Here is a 26937-nt window from a genome sequence, read left to right as displayed (position 1 = left end):
TCATTATGAAAGTGACCAGCTTTCTTGTTAAATTGCTCATTTCTTTGTATAAGTTTGTGCTTTGTGCTGTTCCTGAATTTTTGGGCACGTGCCACTCTTTTGATGCTTGTGCAACATGTACAACATGGTAAATATTTACATCGAATCTCGACTTTTTAAAACTTTTATTTATATTCACTGAAACGCCATCATAGTAGATAATATAAAGCCGCGAATGACAATACATATTTATCGTAAAGACTTATGTGGTAAATGATCTTGAAGATAGATAACACAACTATAGACATGTATATTTAACGATACGGTATGACACTATTTGTTCTTACTCATGTTCAAATGTTCAAATATTTCCTTTTGCCTATTACATTTTTCGATCAGTCGTTTATACAAGGTTCAGGAAAAACAAGAAAAACAAGATAAGAGAAGTAGGACTTGAGTAAATTTAAACTATTGATTATTGAAAATAAGAACGTGCAAACGATAAATACAGACTTGTTATACAAATTATTAATTTCATAAGGCTTTGCAACTTCCGAATTTAGTCGAGAGCTACCACTTGAACTTAAATGATAAAATATAAAAAGTTCGATTGATTTAGGTGCCGAATCCAGCCAGACAATCCGTTTCGTACTCTAAATTCTATGAACGTTTATAAATGTTGAAAGGATAAATCTACATTTGAATTCATCAGGTAAATACTTTTTTTTTGTTTCAGATATAAATTTAATATATTTGTCAGTTTTTAAGATATATCTAAAGATCCTCGATAAAGGAAAAGATGCAGTTGATACTGTTTTAGTTTCGTTTCGTTGTTTCTCAAAATAACTGACAGTTGTGTTTCTTTTGTTCTAGTAGTAGTAGTAGTAGTAGTAGTAGTAGTAGTAAGTAGTAGTAGTAGTAGTAGTAGTAGTAGTAGTAGTAGTAGTAGTAGTAGAAGTAGTAGTAGTAGTAGTAGTAGTAGTAGTAGTACTACTACTAGTAGTAGTAGTAATAGTGGTAGTAGTAGTAGTAGTACTAGTAATAGTAGTAGTAGTAGTAGTAGTAGTAGTAGTAGTAGAAGTAGTAGTAGTAGTAGTAGTAGCAGTAGTAGTAGTAGTAGTAGTAGTAGTAGTAGTAGTAGTAGCAGTAGTAGTAGTAGTAGTAGTAGTAGTAGTAGTAGTAGTAGTAGAAGTAGTAGTAGTAGTAGTAGTAGTAGTAGTAGTAGTAGTAGTAGTAGTACTAGTAGTAGTAGTAGTAGTAGTAGTAGTAGTAGTGGTAGTAGTAGTAGTAGTAGTAGTAGTAGTAGTAATTGTAGTAGTAGTACTAGAAGTAGTAGTAAAAGAAGAAGAAGTTGTAGCAGCAGTAGTAGTAGTAGTAGTAGTAGTAGTAGTAGTAGTAGTAGTAGTAGTAGTAGTAGTAGTAGTAGTAGTAGTAGTAGTAGTAGTAGTAGTAGTACAAATAGAATAAGTAGTTGTAGAAGTAGTAGTAGTAGTAGTAGTAGTAGTAGTAGTAGTAGTAGTAGTAGAAGTGTTAGTAGTAGTAGTAGTACAAGTAGTAGTAGTAGAAAAAGTAGTAGTAGTAGCAGCAGCAACAGCAGCAGTAGCAAAAGTAGTAGTAGTAGTAGTAGTAGTAGTAGTAGTAGTAGTAGTAGTAGTAGTAGTAGTAGTAGTAGTAGTAGTAGTAGTAGTAGTAGTAGTAGTAGTAGTAGTAGTAGTAGTAGTAGAAGTAGTAGTAGTAGTAGTAGTAGTAGTAGTAGTATTAGTAGTAGTAGTAGTAGAAGTTGTAGTAGTTGTAGTTGTAGTAGTAGTGTAATTAAAACACACTTTGTAATTCGTTATATTAATTTTCCTAATTATATATGTATAAACGTGTAAGAAATGTTATATATGTTAATAAATCGCGTATAATATTCATGCGGGGCATTATGAAAGATCCTTTACATAATATATATGTATTATGTAACTGGTTTAACATTTGAATAGTTGCGTGTAACCCTGTATTGAGTATATATTAAGCAAGCACAGCGTTTATCAAGATTTGCGGAAAAGAAGGCGTACATTATTGGTCGCAGTAGTAATTCTTTAATTTTATTCAGTTTCCATTAAGGTATGTTGTATTTTAACTATGTCAATGTTTTATTAGGATGTTAGGCTAGAAGGCAATTTAGAAGTGTCTTTGTCAGTATGACGTTGACAAATTTGGTTGTTTAAAGCCACACAACTTATTTGGCATAGTAAATTTAAGTATAAATAACACACATAATTTATCTATGCCAATTAGAATATGTCTGGTGGTTACAAGGTAGCAATCCGTCTTTTGTGAGCTTTAAAACTTAAAAATAATCGCGTTTGTCGAATGGAAGTATACGTTTAGAAATCTTACTTTCGGTTTGAAAAGCGGTAACGTTTAAAAAATAATCAATTACTTGCTAACTAGGATATATATTGAATTTTATCTATGTCAATTAGAATATATCTGGCGGTTACAAGGTACAAATCCGTCTTTTTTTGCGCTTGAAAACTTAAAAATAATCGCGTTTGTCGAAATGGACGTATACGTATAGAAATCCTACTTTCGGTTGTTTAAAAGCAGTACCGTTTGAAAAGTAATAAAATGCTTGCTAATAAGCCTATAGATTTAATTTTATCTATGCCAATTAGGAGGTATCTGGTGGTTACAAGTAAGAAACCTGTCTTTTATGCGCTTAAATACTTAAAAATAATCGAGTGTGTCGAAATTGACGTATACGTATAGAAATCCTACTTTCGGTTTTAAAAGCGTACCGTTTGAAAAATAATAAATTACTTGCTCACTAGGCTATAGATTAAATGACAATTTTGCAAACTTTGAAATTGCATCTATATGTATTGCTTAACATGCATTTCATGTCAAGATCAGAGGCTTTAACAGTCATTACACTTTCTTTACTACTTGCATGCACGTATGGATTAATATTGCAGTAACCGCACTGGGTTTTATCTGTAGACCAGGTTCAGTCATAAGCTGTCATAGGAGGCCAATCTACAATTGGTATGTTATGTTGTTGAAAAAAATTCTAAATAATGTTCAGAATTGTATGTTGTATTATTTGGATGCTTCGCATTATAATTGTAATGCCTGTTTGATCTATGATAAGTTGTCGTGATATTTTGCTACAATATAGCAGATGTCATATATTGACGGCCACAAGGTATGCATGTGATCAGCTGTATATTTATATAGATATTTATGATAACATCTTTTTTCGTGATTGATAATCTTTCTTTATTAATATCATTTTAGAATATCTGTAAATTGTTATTTCAAGGCTTAGACAGTTTTGTGGCAGTTATGCGAGAAACGTTGCGACGGCTTTGAGAAGCTTTGGCTTCGCTTGGTTACATTATTTGTTCTTAAAGACTGATTAATAATTATATGCTTATTATTATGAATTATAGAGAGAAACGTATTAAACATGTAAGAACCCACATGGTGTTTTAAATATGGATTTTGTATTAAGAATATAATATTAATAACAGAGTAACAAGCCACAAATGGCTCCCAACGTGGTTAATTTTAGGAGATAACATTTCTTAAAGTTTCTCTGAGTTAAAGAACTGAACATTAATTTTAATAAATAAGTTTTGAGAATCGTTGAAGAATGTGGACAATTTTTAGTTTTTAAGAGGATGTACAGCTTAAAAGTAAGTGTATATCATCGGTTGCCAGTTGAGCAGTTGGAGTGTACTGTGGATACTTCAGGTGGCATTCCGAGCGATCATTGGGAGCGAGTGGTAAATTCATCGAGTGGAACATCAGTGCCTGCAAAGTGACTGTGGAGCATGTGACATTTACATTGTAGTCTAGTGGCCGAGTGCATGAGAAAACTGTTTAACCTGTATTTGTGAGTACCAATAATGGAAGGCCAATATTTATTAAATTGCAGTTGAATTTCTTTATTAAATTGTAAATAATCCTTTGTGGTTAGTGTTCTGTAAATAATTCGTTGTTGTTTTGAAACGTTGTTCATAAATGCAATTGTTTAAATATACTGGGGAAGTCATAGTAATAATTGCATGATACCTTTTTTTTAAGGAAATTTTAATACGTATACCTCGGTAGAGGTTTCTTTAAAGCAACTTTACTATTCTTAAATACTTCATAATATTTCCATCATATTGAAAACATAAAAAACAGGATATATTTTATTTGTTTTCGTTATTGCAGTACTTTTCAGTGGCCAACTAGTTTTATTTCAGAAGTGTTGATTGTCCAGAGGAGGTGACCAGCATTCAAATGACACAAATATTTATTTAACAGCAAGTTCATTTTCAATCGTGCTGAATGCTACACTTACTTGGTATTTTTCGTTGGGGGGGGGGGTTACTTGACAGTTCATTGTTGACACGTTAAGTTTGACCTTGTCAGGAAATTGTTGACAACAACTATTCGACCTTGAGATGTTATTTTCTGGAAGTATAGAAAGTTTATAACTCATTAAGTGTTTTATTTTGCAGTTTAGCAGCTGAATTGCTAAATTAGTTTTCCTACGTGCTGTAAATGGTGTGAATATTAATTTAATTTCTAACTTGTTTTACAATTTTGGATTTGCATGTTTCCAAAAAATAATTTTGGTAATTTGTCACCGTTTTGTATTGATTATAAAAGTATCATTTTATATAAAAGTCTGTTTTAATGTGTAGTTATTATATTAACAAATAATGGCTAGTAGGTCACAGCAAGAGGATGACTCGTATAAGATTGGACTATCAAGTGGTGGAGGTGAACAAGAGCGTCCATTAACAGTAAAGGAACAGAGGCTGCTAGATGCCCTAAAAGATTTAAACATGGATCCTCAGACAGTGAGACGACTGACAAAGAAAATAGACGAAGAGAGGAAACCTAGGGTGAGTCCATTTAAGTATTCAATGCCAGGATTTCAAAGTTATCCAGAAATAGGGACCTACCATTTCCCGAAACTTTCATCATTCTCTGGAGAAGACAACAAAGGTGAAGCAACCTTGGATGCCTTTAGATACGAAATACCAGCACTTACGACAAAAGGAACATTTACAGAGAAGCAAATTATGCTGGGACTTCGAAGTTAAATGAAAGGTACAGCAGGTGATATTTTACGCCGATTAGGACCAGGTGCATCTCTTCACAAAGTGCTGAAGAAGCTTGAGAGCACTAATGGTCACATCGAATCCCAGGAGTCTGTGATGCGAAAGTTTTATTCGTGTACCCAAGGCGCAGAAGAAGTGACTCCATATGCTTCAAGACTAGAAGATCTCTATGCCCGAGCCATATAATTGAAAGCAATCAAACGAGGATATGATCAGATCTTGAAACAAGTTATATTCCAGGGGTTGAAATTAGACTTGAAACACATCGCCCAGTACAAGTATGACACTATTGATGATTACGATAGATTGAAGATCAAGTTAAGAAGACTAGAACAAGATCTTCAAACAGCAGACAAGAAAAGGACCTGCTATGTTGCCCAGAAGACAGAAAAAGAAGAGAAGTCAGAAATTAACGAATTAACGGCTATGGTTCATGATTTGAATAGGGAGATAGAAGACATTCAGAAAGGAAAGAACAATCAAAACTATTATGTAGGCAGAGGTAAAAGAAGAGGCAGATTTCAACAACCACCACTAAAAAAGGGAGGAAGAGGAATGTATAGACCTACCAGACCACTGGGTAGTTATTATTTGAGAGGACCATGTTATGCACGTGGTGATTGAGGACATATTGCAAGAGACTTCCCCAATGATATGCAGAATGGAAACATACATTTAAAAGATTAAGTGCTCTTATTTAGGATCAAATGCGGGCACTTCATCTAGAGGTCCCAAATTAGTAGGTGAATCCAACGAAGCACGCGTCACCATCAACAACATTGAAACCCAAGCACTATTAAATACAGGCAGCTGTGTTAGTGCGATTTCTAACTCATTCTATACCAAAAACTTTCAAGATATCAAGTTACAGCCGTTTAATGAAATTCTACATGTATAATGTGCATTGCACTACTTAGGCTTCATTGAAGTAGATTTCACTGTTAAAGGTATTCCAAAATCTAAAAGTCATCTTATTAAGCAAGAACACCGATTATTTTAGGAACTAATATTTTATCTGAACTTCTTAATTAATGTAAAGGAATAGAGGTTCTTGCAGAAAGCTGATCTTCATAAACCATGGTATTTATGTTTTAGTAACATAGTATACATAAAAAGGAAATTAAAGCACAACAACAACTGTATAGCTATCGTCAGAAACGGAGTGCCACATCAAGTGATCATAAAACCAAATGAAACCGTGACAGTACAAGCCCACACAGATAACAAATGGATTATCCAGTCACATCAGCTCTTATTTAGGAATGTGCAGAGAGTAGTCTACCCAATAATGTAGAAGTCAATCCAGCATTAGTAATGTATGGGAAGAAGAGTTTAACCGTCACATTGACCAATCTATCTAACAACACAGTATGTTTGGCACCAACGGCTATACTATGTGAGTTAAAACCAGTAGAAGTTACAGCAGCAGTTGTTGACAGATTAGAGGAAAAAGTTCAAGACATCAAAAGAAAAAATATAGTAAAGGAACTCAGCATTGATGAAGATAACATTTTAGATTCTGAACAAAAACAGGCCTTCAATGATTTGTTAATGAAACACAGGATTATTTTCTCTACGAGCGGCACAGATATTGGAAACTGTAACTCAATTAAACACCAAAAAGATTTGCATGATGAAAGGCCATTTAAACAGAGACACAAGAATTCCGAGACACAAGAATGATCAATTAAGTGAGACAACATATAGAACAACTACTAGCCTGCAACATCATTACACCATCTAAAACTCCCTTTTCATCCAACATAGTCATAGAAAGAAAGAAGAATGGAAAACTGAGACTTTATGTGGACTACCGTATGTTAAATGACAGAACAATCAATAATTCATTGCCTTACCAAGAACAGAATAAATGTTTGACTGCTTAGAACGGGCCAAGTACTTTACAACCGTAGATATGAAAGCAGGATATCACCAAGTAGAATTTCAAGAAGAACACAATGAATGCACAGGATTTACAGTGGAACCACTCGGTTTCTTTGAATTTAACACAATGGCTTTTGGTTTGCTTAACAGCCCCGATATTTATCAAAGACTAATGCAGGAGTGTTTAGGTGATTTTAATATGAAAATTTGTGTTATTTTTTAGATCACCTGTTTATTTTCAGCCGCACCGTGTCCGAACATTTAGAACGGTTAGAATAAGTTCTTTGGTTCCTTCTAGTTTGCAGGAGTGTAACTTTAAACTGTGTCCTGAAAAATGTCTATATTTAAAACAACGTGTTAACTCTTAAGTTCACATAGATTGCATCGAATGAGTAGAAACTGATCCCGGGAAGATTGGGAAGATATTGGCCAACACCTCATAAACCTAGTGAACTGCATTCTTTCTTAGCATTTGCAGGTTACTATAGAAGTTTTACTAAAGATTTCAGTAAAATTACTAAACATCTTACATAAATAAGTCCACACCCCACAGGTAAAAAATCACTACAAAAGACAAATGCCAAAGAATGGACATGGACAAACAAAAACCAGCTTATCTTTAAGAAATTGAAAGTAATACATACATCTCCACCCATTTTAGTTTATCCTGATTTTGAGAAACCTTTGAGAACTTTATGCAGATGCGTCAACACAAGGAATAGGAGCAATATATTACAAATAACAAGATGACAAAAGGAAAAGTGTAATAGCATATGCCAGCCGACAACTAAAAAAGTCAGAAAGGAATTATTCCGCCTTTTAACTAGAATATTGAATATTGAAGTGGGCCATTAAAGAGACATTTTCAGAATATTTATAACATTGTCATTTTACAGTGTTCACAGATAATAATCCACTAACTTATATTTTATCTTCAGCTAAACTAGATGTCACAGGTCAAAGAATCTTAGATGGGCAGCAGCACTTGCAGAGTATGATTTTGATATATGTTACAGACCAGGCGTGAAAAACACAGATGCTGATGCTTTAAGTAGATAACCACAAGGAAAAGATACAAACCCTAACAATCATGTAGTAATTGATAATAATATAGGTTAAGCTATACGCAATGCCCTTCAATGTATTGAATGTCATTTTGAGACTTTGCCATGTCTTTCTTTGAATGTAATAGACATAGCGGACAATTTCGGACAACCATTGGCACATATAGAAATGCGTTAACTTCGGAGAGCACAGAGATCTGACCCTACTGTCGAAAAAATGCAGAATAGCAGAAATAGATAAGATGCTTCCCAAACAAATATATAGAAAACAAGACATTAACATGAAGAAGAATTCTTTACATTTGAAGATCAAAAGAGGTAGTTTGTTCAGAGATATTCAAGTTAAAGGCGTACATATAGAACAATTAGTTATCCCTGAAATGTATAAAGCTGATATTTTGATAGGTCTTCATTAAGTAGTTGGACATCCGGGAAAGAAACGAACGTTGAAACTGATCGGAGAACGATTTCTGTTTGGCCCGGAGTGTCATTAGAAGTAGAGCAATACATGTCTAAGTGTGACAGAAGTTTAAGAAGGAAAACAGCAACTAACACAAGAGCACCACTTGTAAACGTACACACAACCTACCCACTAGAGTTCGTGTGTTTGATTATCCGTCATAGGAACCATCAAAAGGAGGATACAACAGCATATTAGTAATTACAGACCACTTTACAAAGTACACACTAGCTATTTCGACCAGGAACCGGACAGCTAAGACAACAGCAGAAAGCTTTCTTCAACAATTTTATTATCCATTACGGTATCCAAACAGCACTCAATTCTGATCAATTTTGAATCAAATTTAATCAAAGAGCTATGTTATATCACCAAAATGGAAAAAAAAACACATACATCTGTATATCATCCCCAGGGAAATGCCGGACCAGAAAAGTTTAATAGAACTCTACTAGAAATGCTTGGAACTTTGGAAAACAAACAGAAAGGTAACTTGCAGAAATATATTCACTTATTAGTATTTTCCAAAAACTGCACGCCGCATAAATCAACTAAATATTCACCTTTCGAGTTGATGTTTTGAAGAAAACCTAAATTACCCATTAATGCTAAATTTGACAGATCACAAGAACAATCATATAATAAGACTAGTCAGAAATATATTCAAGATTTGAAAAATGACAAGAGAAATTGTAGAAAGGTATATTTCGAAGGCAAAGGAAAAGCAAAAACATTCATATGACTTTAAAGTAAGAGGAGCCAAGGTTGAAAAAGGAGATCATGTCCTGTTTATAGTTATGGATCATGGTGAAGGAAAACATAAACTTGCTGACAAAAATGAAGAAGAACTATATGTCATAACAGAACAATCGCGAGAAAATATCCCGGTATTCAGGCTGAAAGGCTTAGAAAATGGTAACACATAAAACTTTACACAGGAATCATTTATTTCCAGTAAAAACTCAGGAAGATGTGAACAGTGAGAGTAAACAGTTGGTGATTGAGCAAGCGGGGATTTCTTAAAGAATAGATAAGAATGCATCCGGACGTGGATTTATAAATGAAGAAAATAGACCGTCAGATAGACCGTCGATGATGATTGTTCGAGTTTAAAAAACATGTTCCCAGAACTAGTATATGTGGGGACGCCAACAGACTCAAGGAGAGGAGTAGCAACAGAAGAATGGACTCGAATGATATTGTACAAAGTCAGTCCATACCCGCTAGAGAAGAAGTGAGTGTGACAGAGAGGGAGGAATATGCGATTGAAAATGGCCATCCGGCGGGAGAATCTGATACGAGTACGGGTGAGGCGGAGGAAAAAAATTAAAGGGTTGAAGGTATCTCAGAGGCTGGGAATGGATCCACAAAACCATGAGTAGGCACAGCAGAGCAGAACATGACTCAGGACACTGCAGTTCAAGAACAAGATTGCAATATTACAGCGCCAAGAAAGAGAAGACAATTACCTCTATAGCCTGTAGGAAAATCGGAACGGCAAAGAAAATTACCAGCTAAATATGATGATTTTTATATGTTAAGTTCCATTAACAGACCAATTGGTAACATATTTCATGCTTAAGAAGTATAAATGTCTTCAGGAATTTTTAAGAGTATGGAGTGTGAAATCGCAAGAACGATAGTAATTGCTATCACGAAGTAAAGTTCTATGACAATTTGTATCAATGTAATTTTTTGATGAATTTGAGATGTTTGTGATGACACAATTCTCTCAGAGAAGGAGGAGTAATTTAATTATTATTGCGATGCTGTATTAAACAGTAATGTTTGAATGAATTGTCGATTTGTTGCAGATAGAACAGTATATATTTGCTGCATCTGTATTCATTATCAAATAATTTACTGATTTTTTGTTTTTCAGGTTTTATCTGTATGTATTGTGAACAAATATTTGAATATTAAGTGCGAATTATGTAGCTCTAATAATTTGTTAAATATGTTGACAATGGACAGAATTAACAACTGGATATATATACATTATGACTATGACGGGATGTCATTTTCAAAGGGGGGGGGAATGTGTAACCAGTTTAACGATTTAATAGTTGCGTGTAAACTTATAATAGTGTATGCAAACAAAAATGACATATATATATAGACTACATACTTGTGTCATAGTATTTTAAAATATTTGGACGTAAATGCATGTGGTTATCGTAAACATATAAGTTTCATTGCTCGGTCGCTGTGAGTTAAATATTTGACCATTGAATTATTTAATTATCGTAAATTCATTTGACATACGTTTACCGTAAACTGAAAAAATTAATAACAACTAACCCTTCGAAAAATATTTCGTCACTCAAATATGTGCATAAATTGTGTTACATACAGATGGCAGAAGGCGCTGAGCAGTCTTAAATGCTAAGAACTGACATAATGGCGGGTTGTAACCTCGTACACAGCGATCGAATTATGGTAAGAAACACACATCTATCTTTCAATAGCAAACATCATGCGTTATTCAATGAAAACTGCCATTAAAAACCATTTCCATCGATTTGTAGACTCCCGATACTGCGGAAGGTTAATGAAGCAATTTCAGTATTAATGACATTGCTCAAACCTACAACATCATGCTATATGTTACATTATATACGATATATTAATATTTGTGAAACAAACACTAAAATTACAAAAAAATGAAATAACTCTGTGTGTTCTTGTTTCGAGCTTATTTTGGAAAATATAACACATTATTAAGCGAAAAAAAAATGAAATTGTCAATTAAGCATATGTTTGATAACTGAGCTCTTAACATTTTTGTGCGTAAGCAATCACAATACTACAGACTTATTTTTTAAGATAAATAATTTTTTGTTTGCATATGTAAAATAATTAATTATTCATACACCATTTAATGTGTGTTTACTTCTTTTTAGTTGAATATTGAAGATGCATCTGTTGAAATGAGCAATTTGTTAAACACCCTGGGTTATGGGCAGGAGCTTAGACAAAAACGACGGGATTGCTATAAGGAGTTGGACAGACTCTGTGAGGAATTTTGGAGCTTTAACACTTTCGAATGGATTACAGTCGGAAGTAAGGCAGAGGGGCTTTCTCGTTTTCTTGAAAGTGATAGGGACGTCTTACTTGTGATAAATAATGTCGAATGCCTAGAAGCCGGTTGTGACGTAAACTCAATTCCAGAAAACATATCCGTGTTTAGAATGGATACACAGATATGTTACCCGGGACACTGCATACTTCTGCTTGAGCGAGGTTTCCCGTTAATCCTATTGTTAGCATTGTGCGAAAATGCATATGGAAGAGTTCTTTTAAGCAGTGACGCGATTATAGATATACTAAGAATGGGTCAATACTTCTTTGTTCGAGAACCCTTTTTTAATCAACGTTCGGGGCCGTCACTGCCAATCAGTTTTGGACACTCAATCTTTGAATTAGTACCTGCGCTACGTTGCCATTGTCCTAGCTTGCTCCAGAAATGGGCAGCAAGATCTCGACATTGGCCGCCACCAAATATTGTGGAAAAGGTCGTATCAATGGAAGCATTTCTTACTCCTGTTGGCTTTAAAAATAGCGAAAATAAGCATATTGAATGGAGGATTTGTTTCAACACAGGTGAGACAGAATTGATGAGTAATCTTAACGACACACAACTTAAATTATACGTTTTGCTTAAAATGATTGCGAAACATGTACTCAAACCACAACATAAAGAAATTACATCGTACATGTTGAAAAATATTATCTTATGGTTGGCGGAGAACAACCCACAGTCAGTATTTCATGAGAGGAGTCTGTTTTTCTGGGTGCGTGAATCACTACTTGAGGTAAGAACTGCACTGTCCCAAAAACAACTGCCATACTATATGCTCCCAGAGAGGAACCTAATGGCAGCCACTGCAATGACCGATATGCAGAACCGAACATGGATAGCAACACTCACAGACATGATTGATGAAGGACCATATATAATACGCAGGTTGCCAAAGGTACGACAAACCATTATCTCCCACCCGGAGCCTTTGTTCTGGTTTTACGCGAGAAGAATCGAACTGGAGATTATTGTGCTAGAAATGTTGAAAAGTGTTACCCCACACATCGGTGGTAATGTGTTAGGTCCAATCGTTCGAAATGGATTATTAAGGCGTATGGTGGAGATATTGCGTGAGGTCTTGGAGTGTTCGGAAGAAGGACCAGATTTACCAATTGTATATTTGGTTTTCCGTTTAATATACAGAGTATTAATGGACGAACTTTGAAAATGTACATTGTCGATTATATGTTTGTTAACAGAACATAGTATATGTTCAATACAGTAGGGTTGGGGATTTTGTTCCGCAAATCTCTAACAATCCACTCTAGTGATTTTTAGGGATATTCTTGTGGTGAAAACGGATTGTTTGGGATTGTTATGGCTGAATAGGACAGCTAGCTCTCTGCGCATGAGTACGTGTGGAAAAGCGATGTTACGAATGCAAGCGTTTGCTTGTAATGCGCATGCTTCGGGATGAAAATGCGGAGTTATTATCGCGAACGTCATTAAAGACGACTATCATTACCTTCTTCTAAAATATGCGTTTAATATAAATATTTTACATAAAATTCGAAATTTTGCAGAACTTAAGTATAAATAAACTATCAAGCTACTAAGCATGCAATGTATCCTTGGATGTTTTATTCGATTGTTTTTACAAAGCAATCAATTATTTGGCGGAAGTAAGTTAAACAACAAAAAAAGAAGAAGACGCTAGCTCAAGATTCTTTTATAAAATGCCTTACAAAACTCCGGGTTTTTTACTGCCGAAATAAAGATGTTATTTGCTGTTTGATACAATTCAGTTGTGACTGCGAACCGATTGAGATTGGAGAATTCGTATACAATTAACGACAGAGGAGTTAGAAAAATAACAGCGCCCCACCCATCGAAGAAGTAGGGTTAAAAAACATTACGAGTTTGTAAATTGTTTGTACAGAAAAATAACGTGTTTTTGGTGTAAGTATGTCCATTGCGACTGTTAAAATAATACGGAAAAAAACTTGGGTGGACCTACAAAAAAGCTTCTTTTTGTCAACTTATAAGCGCCACAAATTATTCTCTGAGGAGGCATTTTGCATTGGAAATGGTGCGGACAATGGAAGAATTCCTAGATGTAATTTTTCTAGGTATGTTTTAAATGTTAACATATTTGTATAGTATACCTTTTGACGTTAGTAGTAGTTGGACATAGTCGGTGTCAACTGGGCCAGAAAACAAACTCAGTGTAATCCTGATCGACCCAGTTACACACTCAGTCTAGCTTAATAACTTGGATATCCTAACAAATATGTGGTTATATTTGATTGAAAAGTATTTTAATAACTTATCACGTTCATAGTAATAAATACTTTAACAGCATGGGTATTAATAATGACAGTAATAGATATCTATTCTGGATAAAAATCAACATGAACAGCTGATAAAAATAAGCATATAATAACTATGTTTTATATAATATTATACTTATCTTTATGTACAAAGCACACTTGATAAGAATTCCCTTAATCAGTGCCAGTATTTATCTCATGACAATATATTGTATAACAAAAATGAATATACAATATGAATATCATATTAAACACTAATAGATTGTATAAATGGCCACAATAATTATTATTTAGTAAACAATTGTTTCTTTTAAAATAAATTATCATTTAAAATAGCACCACTTGTTTACTTTAAATACAATAGCTTCTTTTTAATTATTACATTAAAAACCCACTAGTCAAACCAATCAATCATGTATTGTTAATATCACAACTTTAACAAGGTTGGAAACGTTATTTATATTTCCTATTCCCATGTGAATACCGAACTCCGTGCATTAGTAATCTCCTCAAAATTATATTATTATTAGAGTATTGTTTATGATGATATGTTCCAGACGAAAATCAAACTGTAATTAATCTCCTAGATCATATGAATGCTGTTTAAATATTGACCATTAATAAGAAAATTTAACAATTATTAATCAATAGTACTACCTTATATGTGTTTGTACACACATTGAAGTTTCTTCAGGATTAACTTTGTAGCTAAAAGGAAGAAATGGCACTGAATGGATTGAAATTGAGCAATTTCATCTGTCCAATGCTGCTGTTTCTTGGTAGCTTACCCTGTATTGTTAGAAAATATTTTATTTTTAAAGATACATGTGTACAATTAAACTGTAAAAGTGCTCTTAAGTTGTGTTGTGATCTAGTCTAGAGGTCTTTAATTGATTACACTTGCTCAATTGTGTCTGCTCCCACCTGATGTATAAAATTAAAGTATATGAATATGACTTAAATTATATACACGTGCATTATTGTACATATTGGTTCCCACACAAGTTTCTTTGGAATGACTTGGTTTGTTCATAGTTATAGTTTTTCAAATGCAAGCAACTGAATGCTTAAAGGAGTATTGGCTTTGATTGAAGTCTTTGCATACCTATTATATAAATGCCTATTTGCTGTCTTATTGGTGCATATATCATAACTAAAGCTTAAATTATTTATCTCAGAATATTTATAACAGATGAGACGACAATAGAAATATCAGCAAGCGGATCTTCCCAGTTCTATAAGAGAAGTTCATCATGTGCCAGTATTCCAAGGAATTGTCCAAAGCCGAAGCATGCGTTGAAGGTTTATGAAAAAAAAATACCTGTAGCTTTTGCAAATGGTTCTTTAAGTATTTTGAGAGCGTGAATAATATAATGCTGACACCTCTGTACAACAAAACATGTGTAACTTTTTGTGCAGGACTGACAAACGACCAAAGCCTAGCAGTGGGATTGACTGACAAGAAATGCAGTTGCTAATATATTAGTTGCTAAAAAGAAGAACATAGTCCTCATATAAAGATGCCTAAAAACATAATACATTATTATATACAATATAACTAATTCATTAAACAGTGTCTTATTATTTTAGTTTTGAACATTTCTAGTACATGTGTATTTGCTTTTACCTAGTCGGACTTACAGATTTTTTGTTGAAATGACACATTTTCAAAGTCTGTCAGACCGAATGCCTGATGTCAGACCGAATGCCTGATAGGTACTAACATGTACATATGTTCTTTGCAAGCAGCAATTGCCTTGCAAAGGATCAGTAAATCATCATTACAATTTTCTACAAAAAATTCCTGTTTACATTATTTATGATTTATATATCGTTTCCCAGTTAATAAAATAAAATAATCGATATTAAACTATCAACATAATTAGCTTTAGATATTATGAGATACTATTTTGGTTTCTAGTATCATGATACATACACTAACACCACGCCATTCTTTTTGAACACCTCACAGTTCAAAACCAGGTGTGAATAGATAATTCACTGTATAGGCTATTTCTTAGTTTGCAAACAGTTTTGTTTAGCTCGCTTGCGGTGAACTCAACATAATTGTCACAATGGAATGCTGGCATATGCGCGCCCGTGACGGTCCGTCCTATGGTTTTCCTTCCGTCCCGGTTATGTTTATCTGGAATCTAACTATGCCATTAGTTGATTAATTTTAATTGACTTACCGTATATGTCCATTCTCGTGAGAAGGTGTGTGATATGAAATAATTGTTTGGCTTAGTCAAAGGTCAATGCGTGTGATTTAAAAATTGGTTTCCATTCTTTTCCAGCTTTTTATGTTTCATTCCTTGGATGATTTTAAAATTACTCGGCCCACATATTCACCAATATGAGATCATGTGTCATGCGCAAGACGATGGCCCCGTCTTTAAGCTAAAAGTAATACATGGAGTTTGAAAAATAGGATTAAGTTCTTGTTCAGCTTATAAATGTGTCATTAGCAGAATTTCAAATAACTTTTTGTTAAATGTTCACAATCATTAGACGATGTGTCATGCCAAAGAACTGTGTGGCTATAACAAAGATCATGGTCACACTGAGGTCAAAGATTAAACATTGTGTATTATCTCATATGTCTGGGTTATAACTTTGGCATGACACAACTCTTAGAAACAAGTTCACTTCTTTCTCTTTATCTATTCACAATAAATCATAGTTTTAAAAGGCAAGATGCTTATTGTTCCATTCTAAATGTCAGGTTCACATGCGGGGAGGCATCAGTTATCTAGGACCAATACGCTTTTGTGTTTTCACTGGAAAAATGGACTCCCTTTCATACCAGTAAATCTTGATATCAAGTCTCTTGCCATTTGCCAACATAAAATATCCAAATGGATTTCGCCAGTAATAAGGTACATAGTTTTACCATCAATAATTAATTCATAATGTAACGGAATAACATTGATATATCAGAACAGTAATATGTTTTTACTTGAATATATTGTGAAGAAATAATAATTGATAAGATGTGTTTTTAATGACATCGTCACATGATAGATGAACTAACTTTATCTATTTTTTTCATGTTTGATGCTGTTATAAATTGTGTTTTTATTGATTAAAACAAATACTTGTTTAATGATAATTTATAAATGTATAAAATAACTAATGAAAACATATGCACATTATGCTGGCATTGTTATACTATTTTGGTGGGTAAACATATCTGAACCTTTCCATAAGCCAATTAGACGTGTTCAACATTTTAGAAATGATTATATAAACACCAGTGATACGACACTATCGTATGCAAAATGAAACAACACACTAAAAATCATTATCGTTAAACTAGACATAGTTGCATGGAATTTCATGAAACTAAAACACATATGTCTATTATCATACTGCGGTGGTGTAAGTTTACATTTCGTTGTGATTGGCCTGGTAACTCTAATGTTATGTCTCCTTAGTTGATTACAATTAAGGAATTGTTTAGTTTAGATCTGTTTCTCAGTAATTATTGCATAGAACTTAAAAAATATGTATCATCATACTGCGGTTGTGCAAGCGCAAGTTCAGTTTGGAGAGCTTTAGTAACTTCAGAGTAATGCCCTCTTAAATAATTGAAATTTAAGGCATTTTGTCAGTTCAGAGATGTTTCTTAGTAACCATTGCATGGAAGTTAATGAAACTAAAAATAAATGTGTATCATCATACTGTGGTGGTGCATGCATACATTGTGTCCAGATTGACTTAGTACTTTCAGAGTTATGCCCCCTTAATTGATTGAACTGAATTTTTTTCTGCCACGAGCTGTTTCTAAATAATGTTTGTATGATATGTCATGACATTTAAAATATTTTTTAATATCATATTGCGGTGGAACACTTGCAAGTTTTATTGGGTTCAGCTCTAGAGCTTTGGACAATTAATTGATTTGAATTTAAAATTGAGTGTGTCTTTGCTGTTGTATGGAACTCAAAGAAGCTAAAATAAAATGCGTATACTCATTGTTCTGTGGTTTTTGCGAAAGTTTCGTCAGGGTGATTTGGTTTGTTCAGAGTTGTACCCGTTAATAGATTAAGACTGAAGGATATTTTCATTCAACGGGGAATATGAATACATCAAATTTGCTTGTGTTTGTACACATCGATTGTTGCCCAATGAACGAAAAATACATAAACACCTGGAACAATAAGTGTGTAATAAATAACATTCAATGATTTTGAGACAAGATGTGTTGCTAATGATTTTATATCATCCGATTGACAAAGTCATGAGTCATAGGGATACAGAAGAACATTTCATCTGAGTACAGTTATTGTTATGTATTGTTAGGCTAATATTTTGTGTCCATGTGCAGTACAAATCAAGTATGTTGTTGGTATGGTTTACCTCAAAGATATATATATATATATATATATATATATATATATATATATATATATATATATATATATATATATATATATATATATATATATATATATTGTGTTCATTTTAAAGATAATGACGCACAAAAACAACAGTAGATCAACTATGCAGTGGTTGAATGAGAATAGAGTGAAGACAATGTCTGCACCGGCATCGAGTTCTGACCTGAATCCTATAGAGACAAGTGAAGCCCAGAACAAAGGCTCAACTTGTTCATGGAATTATAGAGATTTGGACAAACCTGACAGCTGACGACTGTTCACAATGCATAGACCATATTCATAGAGTCTTACCAAATGTTGTTCTTAATGATGGTGGACTATCAGGATTTTAGTAAGGTGTACCATTAGAAAATCAACGACTCCAACAAAAATTACATCGCTGTAACCAGTTGTGTACTGATTAGTTTACTGACATTTAGGTGAACTGTATTATATACTTGGAACAATTGAAACATGTTATTTTGACCAGTGTTTTCCTGTCTGGAAATACTGTTTTGAGAACGATAGAACTGCAAAATGATTAGACTATTAACAGGTATTAGCTCTACATTTTGTTGGAATCAGATAATAGACATTAATCAGCGTGTTAAAAATATGAAGTATCAACATATATTCAGCTATATTTTTTTTTTGCTGAATACATGTTAACGTATTTATTTTTCCAATTTTATCGAAACAATGATTAAATAAATAATACACAAGGACGAAACACATATAATATACTGTTAATTTGCCTTTGTATTTACAATATAATAGTAAATTTGCTACAAATTCGAATAAAACATGAGTCCAAAACAGTCGAGTTCAAGCTATGTATTATATACTTGATTTAGCTCCGAGCGGCAATGGAGTAAGTGTACCCATAAGAGGCTTCACCTGCAATGATGACCATCTATCCATATTTTACAATGCCTGGTTGAAAACCACTAGTAGAGGTTACCGAATAAAATCCATAACATGTCGAGTAACTTGATCATTCTCTTTTTACTATATATCATACAATATTTATTTCACTGTTTATTCATTAGTTACAAACCCATGAAGCATGATATCGCAAAAAACGACTTTGTCAAAAAACGAGTTTGAAACGCTCGTTTCCGAGTATGAAAACAAGTTTGACGTGCTCGAGGGTGATCCGTCCGTTTCCCTCACTGGTTCGGACAAACGAAAAGCCTGGGAAAGCGTTATGAAATAGACGCGTAAGTGGTTGAACATGCAAAGCCCCAGATTAATCATATCAACACAAAACAAAAGACAATTCAGACAATAATTTACATATAAACTTTTGAGTAACTGATGATCGATCATTTTTTCTGAAGCCCCTTTTTGTAGTGTCATTGCTAAATTTAAGTTACAGTGTTAAAACATGTATTTATTCTTTATCGTTTGTATGTTTTCATTTTTGGAGCTTATAACTGGTGCTAGTGGTAAAAGTATAACATGTGATTATTTTTTCTAGACTGAAATTGCAATTCAATTTGCAATTATGCAGGTCCCGGATGCACGTTTTTGGTTTTTAATTTGAATGTTGAACTTTATTAATATTTTCATTGAATGTAAACGAAACGAAAATTCATTAAATGTAAAAAAAAGAAACTATTTGAAGATTGTAATGTATTGCGATTTTTAAGGGCTTTGTTTTATAACTGATTCAATGCACCTTTTACTCTAAATTTCGATCGCTGATCAAAAAAAACAATATCGCATCCACACCACTTATAATTATAATCAAAATTTTTTATAATGTTTGAAAGAGCATTTATAAAAGTCTTACTTTAAGAAACAAAACGGGTATTTATCGTTATATTTTGTGAAATTATCAGTATTAAGTCTACCGACGACCTTTACTCTGATAATATGTAAATGGCCGCGATCGAGAGGTGAGACGACCAATCTATTTTTAGTAACGGAAAACCCCTCTTGTGACGTCACGCCAAGACCTCCTATATAATACCCTCCGGCGACAGACGATACCTTTCAACGATTTCCTTTTCGCTTACTCAGTCACAAATAGACACCGATCACCGTCCGATCAGCGGCCGACGTATCTTTCCGCTCATCGTGCTGGCGACCGGCCGATGATCGAACAGAAACCGGGCCAATTTGTAACATCGGGCGGCGTCCGGATTAATTTTAAGTCTCACTTAAAATTTTACCCGACGTCGGGCCCGGGAAGGAATCGAGTTGAGATCGAAACAAGATTGGACGATCAACGCACGGGTATTGCCCGGCAATCGCCCGCCATTGGATTCATTTAACGTGTATCGGCAACAGTAAAGCTATTTCCCAGAGACATATACATCGGCCGGACGATGTTCTTTATGATACACGTACAGTGAATCCGATGTCGGGCGATCGCAGGGCGATAACCATTCGTTGATCGTCCGATATTTGTTCGATCTCGACTCGATTCCTTCCCGGGCCCGATGTCGAGTAAAACAAACTGTCATCCAAGACAGATCGGCGTTACGCCAATTTTTCTGATTTACGCGAAGTACATATCTGGCGTAAATTTACGACAGAATTTACGCACTGCGTTAATTTACGCTGTTTAGTGAAACGCGTTTTTGAGAACAAGATTTGCATACTCAATTATTTACGGAAATTATTTGCGTACGCAGCTTAGTGAAACGCACTCCTAGATTATATCCTGTCACCCATTTCAACTTCATACAAGGCGTATTTTAACAACACATATATATCAAGGTAAAAAAGCAGACATATAATTCGCGTGTAACCCATCTTAACAAAAACACGACCAAAATGGGGTTTGCATCAGAGACCTCTCGGTTGCAAGTCAGACTTTCTACTGCGTCGCTATTTAACCTAGCTCATATAGCAAGTCAGTAAAAAATCTCCTTATACACAACCCTACTATATTTGACCAGCATTTAATGAACGGAATTCTCGACTTTACATATATTTTCAGTTCGAAGTGATAGATTGAGTTGACGATTAAGCAGACAATATATCCCGCTGATCGACTGACAACGTATCCGAACAAAAGTATTCATGTTCCAAATATTGCATACGTACACCTTTTTTGTCTGAAAGTTGTACTGTCGGGGATATAGTGTGAAGCGTTTTGCGAACTAGAAGTGGCGATTAATACTTGGTATATAGATGTTGATTGGTTGTAAGCCACAATTTGAAGTTTGTATTGTCAGATAGTTATAATTTTCCCCCATTCATCCCACCCCAGTGAATAATAAGACAAGTATTACATACGTTCGAATAAACAACGCAATATTCAAGTATCGTAATAACAGTTCAAATTGTACATATATAAACGCATTTTCTCAGAACCAATTGACAAATTACGATTATTTCAAGTTTCAATTAAATCCGATTCAAATATCTTTATTAATTGTCGTGTTACCTGATGAATAGTATTTTGTTTTATATATTGTTTTTACTCACAATTTGTATTAAAATTAATACACGTGTGTGTAAATTAAAGTTTGTGTGGTCGCTCTTCTGTACCTGAGGATAAATTATATGACGAGTCGGAGCTTCAAACATCTCTCATACATACATTAAGTGTGACGAATTTTTGTTAAGCGCTACAACCACGTGTTTTGTTTCTCATAAAACATACAATTAAGATGTGTAGCGCCGCATATGCGCGTTCATAATAAACGTGCGCAAATGCTTTTCAACGCATTCAAAGCTTAAAAAGCTACAAATGCGCCCCATAACACTATTATTATCAATGCATGTAAGTCCAAGTTCGATCTCTTATGGCTTATCTTTGGCGTTTTATTTCTCCTCCTGAAACCAGACATTAATTCTGCTAAGGATATTACTCGGTAGTGTCTCAATATATATATAACTCAGTTACCACTACCGATAGTTATAGTTGATAGACGAAAAATAACATACAGCAAAGCCAATATAGACGAAATATCAACATAGAAAGAAGACGATGTGTAAATAATGAGAAAATTACATGGAGCATTTAAAGAAAACATATGACCGTACATTGCGTTTTTTTGTTATTATTATAAAGCTTCATTTTGTATCGATAACAATACTAAAAACGTCTAATGAAATTATTTGTAATTTACTTATATGTGTATCTCATCGTGAACAAGTCTTAATCCTTCAAATTGTTGAACACATTAAAGGGCATGTTAACAGGTTTGCAAATGTGTTCCACTTGTTGTCTCAAGTAAAACAAAAGCATATAAATCGCGAAATTATATTACAGAGACAAAAATAAACTATGAATACTTGTTAACACGGTACTAATACGATGTTACGTTTTTCGAAACAGATATAATTTATTTTAAAAGCGCGAAAGCACCAGTGATAACGGAATATTGTAATAAAAACATGATAAAAAGTCCAGAAAAGTGTTAAAAGAACATAAAGAAAACTAGAGATTTATACAATTGACAATTATTCCTATTATTAACTAGAAAACGTATCTATATACAATAGAAATAACTATTATTTCTTGTCTGTTAAGTTTTGTTCATATGACGCAGTGCTCGTTTCTGCATTTCATACGAATAAAGCTGTCGTTATCGGCTTAAACATGGTCGTTATGAATATAATTGAAGTAAAAAACATGTATATGACTACATTCATTGCATTTTTGAAACCTTCCATTCGCCTTCGTGTTCTTTTTAAACTAAGAACATTTAATTTTGATCGCAAATACTTAAATACATATGTCGTCATGTTATGCAATTAAGGACGTAGCGTTCAGCAATATGCTATGCCTGTATTTAATCGAGATCTGTTTCACAATGTTCGTTTCAGTAAGTTTTAAATGACGAGTAAGCAGTCATTTAATTAAAAATACTTATTTTGCATCATGCATAGGTAAAGCGCAGGTTTTTTCGAATCATTACCTTTATATAATAAATCAACATTTCAGTAAATTGTTCATCCCGATGTAGGTTGTTAACCAGAGGACATGGCTACAATAATGATCAAGCCATGGAGAAAATAACATACAAGAACCAAACACTTTGCGGATTTCACGATACATAAATTAATTATTAATCTAACAATAAACATTTATACGAATACTTTACTCTTCGGGATAAAAAAAGGTTGTCGACGACGCTTGTAAAGCTTGCAAAAGAAGTTCTTATTTTATCCCGAAGAGTAAATTTTTCTTATCAATGTTTATTGTTATATTAATAATTAATTTTTACCTTCCAATATACGAGTGTAGTTTGACATATCGGAACAAGTTTCGTTCTGGTAGTGGTTTAATGTCCTTAACTTACAGCAAATGCAAAAAACACGGATCGGTTTCGTTATTTGCCACTTTCCACACAACGCGCATGCTTTTGTGTCATTTGTGTTTGTATATGCATTGTAAACCGTAAACTTCATCGCCATTTGTTTGTCGAAAAACCACTAATTGTCATTGTTGGATGCACTAAAGTGCTAAGTGCGCCATAATATTTATTAGTTTGTTGCATTTATGTCGATCTGGAATATTACTACATAGGAGACAACACACGTCCTCGAAATTCTTTTTCATCAAATTAGTCAGACGCCAGAGGTAATACTATTCAAAAGTATCTCATTTTTTGCGTGAATATACCTTAATGTTTTAAACCAAGGCACATGTACACGTTATTTTTTGTGCACACATTATTTCAAGTAATAACATTCACAAATGCATTATTTTAATGTATGCTTTGTATTTGGACCCATATAATACCAACCATACTCACCGAAGAGGGTATATTCAAATGCAAATCAAGAATCGTTATTCGCCGCCGCAAGAATCGTAACTGAATTAAGCATATCTAAAACACAATATTGTTTAAAATAAACACTTGATCAACATAAAATGGAGTATTGATTTGATAATGAGCATGTTTACGTAAAAACATTAATGTTTTATACGAGGCCAAAATACAGAAGTGAATGCATTAAAATTTAATTGGTTTACTATAGGCCAGTTGCCCAGGTTGAGTTTCAGTTGCATAGAATGAATTTCATATCCGTCAAATGTCGTACATTTGAGTACATGTGTTTGACAAAACTAATGAAATGTTTATCTACTTTGCATACATTAGCTTACGTGATTGAATGTCGTTTGTTGTTATTGATGCTGTAAGTTAAAATTCCTTCTGAGCTTAAGGAAAATGGTAGCTTTGTATCTTGTATAATGCTTTGTCATTTTTAATTGAAGTGCCGCTTAAATAATTTATAGATATTCTTGTTGAGCCAAACATTGCATTCCATTAAGTGATAATCAACACTATTGCCTACTGAGTTTTTTTAGGTGTCGAAGTTCAAATGCACGTATGTTTATATGGGTAAAGCTGAATTTACATCTCGGGTGTAATTTTATCAATATAAATTTACATTTAACAAGTATACGTAAACTATACGTATACATTATTAAATTGAATATTAGTCAAACTAATACAACACACGTTCAATAAAAGAAAAGTTACATTTGCGAATAAATACACAACGCATGTATTATTGCTTTTTAATTCACTGCATAGAGATATATAACTTTGTCAAGTTACTTTACTAAAATGGCATGACTTAAAATGCCTTAACAACCAGTTTCAAGCAACGCATGTATTATGTTTTCATAGTACATTTATTAAAATATATACCTAGACACCAATAATTTCTGTACCTTTATTGTTAACTTATCAATCTCAACAATAATTTGTTCCTGACGTTTCTGTAGTTTAATAATTCATGTTATAAATAGCTCTTTTGTTCATGTGCCTTTTGAGGTTTAATTATAGGTCTAGACATGACTATAAAAGCAAGACCCTCTACCTGAAACAAACATTTTCTATTGTGATTTCCAATTGTTTGAATGTGGAACAGATTGCGATTTGACGACTAAATAGTGTTAACCTTTGGTAAAAAAGCAATACAAGTAAAGTGTTTGAAAATGTGTTCTTTAAAGGAACGTTATGAATATTTAACTACAAGAAGTAAATGTGACTTAAAATAGTTTTTGTTGTGTGCAAAATACTTATAACCAACGAAGCATTTGAATATAAACAACCTAAGAACGTTTATTAATTTAATAAATTGTAGTATTGCATCAATTTTATATGTATTTCTCGCGTAAGGCGTGCTAACTACAAATACTTAATCTCCTTTTGACGCAAGAGACCGTTTTCTAGAACTAACAATTCTACAAAAATAACATTGATGTTCACTTATCTTTCATACAATATGTTACCTTTTACTGAATATCTGGAATAACGATTGACTTTAATTTTCTATCTTGGACAACATGTCCTTTTTTGCTACGTAGAAAACAGTTACCTTAGAATGAAGTTACACGTCTCTCGATTGTTATCATTCATGGTCCGTGTCTGCTTTAGAGCAGGATTGCCTGTCCAAATAAAAGTTTTACTTCATTCAATTTTCTTGGGCACGAACATTTATTAACAGAAAATACTATCAAACATTATATTTGCCTTTTATTGTCTAACGGAGTAAACAGTATACACTGTATCTGTTCAATCCACCTCGAGAGTTCATACTGAGAAGATATGGTCTACGTATCAACAGTTTTACGAACACAACATAAACCCCTTCACGTTTAGGTTAATTCTTCAATGTAAGATATTCTGATCGTGCTTAAAACATTTGTCCGTATTCAGATCCCTTCTAGTTGTATAGTATGTATTTGAATCGTTGCATATGATATACTCGTTCATGAAGAAAAATCGTTTTAAAACTAAGCCTCAACGTATCGATATATCAAATGGAGTTCCACTATATTCATCAGTTTAGCTATTTCAAACGACTTTAATCCAATATATGCAATTTATATCACATACATATTTATTCAGTTTTGGTTTAAAACGTATACATACGATTTGAATTTCAACATTTTATTTTCACAATCAGACAATAATATGAATAATCAATTAAAGGGGCCTTTTCACAGATTTTGGCATTTTTTAACTTATTCATTAAATGCTTTATATTGATAAATGTAAACATTGGATCGTAAAAGCTCCAGTAAAAAATCAAGAATACAATTTAAAAAAGGAAAAGAACATTGCCCGGAGCAGGTTTCGAACCAGTGACCCCTGGAGTCCTGGCAGAGTCCTGAAGTAAAAACGCTTTAGCCTACTGAGCTATTCCGCCGAGTACACATATTTAACGTATTTTATACCTTATATAAGCAATCTTCGTAGTTTCACAAAATTTAACGACAAAAACAGAACTCTCCAAATTATTCAATCGTTTCGCGTTGCAACGCTTTATAATTTTTAGGTTTTAAAATCGTCAAAAGATGCATATAATGGCTATATTAGACCATGGTAAATGTTCAGTATTACTGTTTCCTCACAAATATCATAACCTAAACGAAAATTTGCGAATCTGAAACAACTTTTTTCAATTTTGTCAATTTACCAAAGCGTGAAAAGATCCCTTTAACAAATAATATTTTAATCGTATCAAAGATGAAATATTGTTATTTTTATGTCAGTTTGCAACGAATACGTTTACGCCTATTCCGATACATTGACTCGTTTTTTTGAGGAACAAACTTTGTGTCAAAGTGTCGTATAAACGATTTACCGCCTCAATCATTCAGCCGGATTTAATTGGACAGCAAGATAACGGACCAAACCCGTTTAACTGAAATCACACAATACAAAAAACTTACACAATGTAAAAATGACAAAATAATTCGTAAAATACGAGCGTTACACAACTATTAA

General features: G+C 33.4%; 1 protein-coding gene across 11 annotated transcripts; it reads left to right on the top strand.

The window, feature by feature from the left end:
* The first annotated feature begins 73 nt into the window (after nucleotides 1-73).
* On the top strand, nucleotides 74-12851 carry LOC127837765 (uncharacterized). Of its 11 annotated transcripts, none has more exons than XM_052365129.1 (6): nucleotides 1978-2085; nucleotides 2940-3009; nucleotides 3721-4865; nucleotides 7907-7960; nucleotides 10848-10931; nucleotides 11396-12851. In XM_052365129.1, exons 5-6 carry the CDS (start codon nucleotides 10875-10877, stop codon nucleotides 12737-12739), a joined length of 1401 nt encoding a protein of 466 aa, XP_052221089.1. In that variant the 5' UTR covers nucleotides 1978-2085; nucleotides 2940-3009; nucleotides 3721-4865; nucleotides 7907-7960; nucleotides 10848-10874; the 3' UTR covers nucleotides 12740-12851. The 11 variants fall into 11 exon arrangements, with proteins under 11 accessions (XP_052221083.1, XP_052221093.1, XP_052221082.1 ...); XM_052365130.1 differs by having other exon boundaries at nucleotides 7907-8980; XM_052365128.1 differs by having other exon boundaries at nucleotides 1979-2085; nucleotides 3721-3862; nucleotides 4691-4865; nucleotides 7907-10931.
* The last annotated feature ends 14086 nt before the right edge of the window (nucleotides 12852-26937 follow it).

The sequence above is a fragment of the Dreissena polymorpha genome, chromosome 7, assembly GCF_020536995.1.
Source record: "Dreissena polymorpha isolate Duluth1 chromosome 7, UMN_Dpol_1.0, whole genome shotgun sequence".
In the NCBI taxonomy this organism is placed as follows: domain Eukaryota; kingdom Metazoa; phylum Mollusca; class Bivalvia; order Myida; family Dreissenidae; genus Dreissena; species Dreissena polymorpha.
This window is presented reverse-complemented; position numbering and strand designations above follow the sequence as displayed.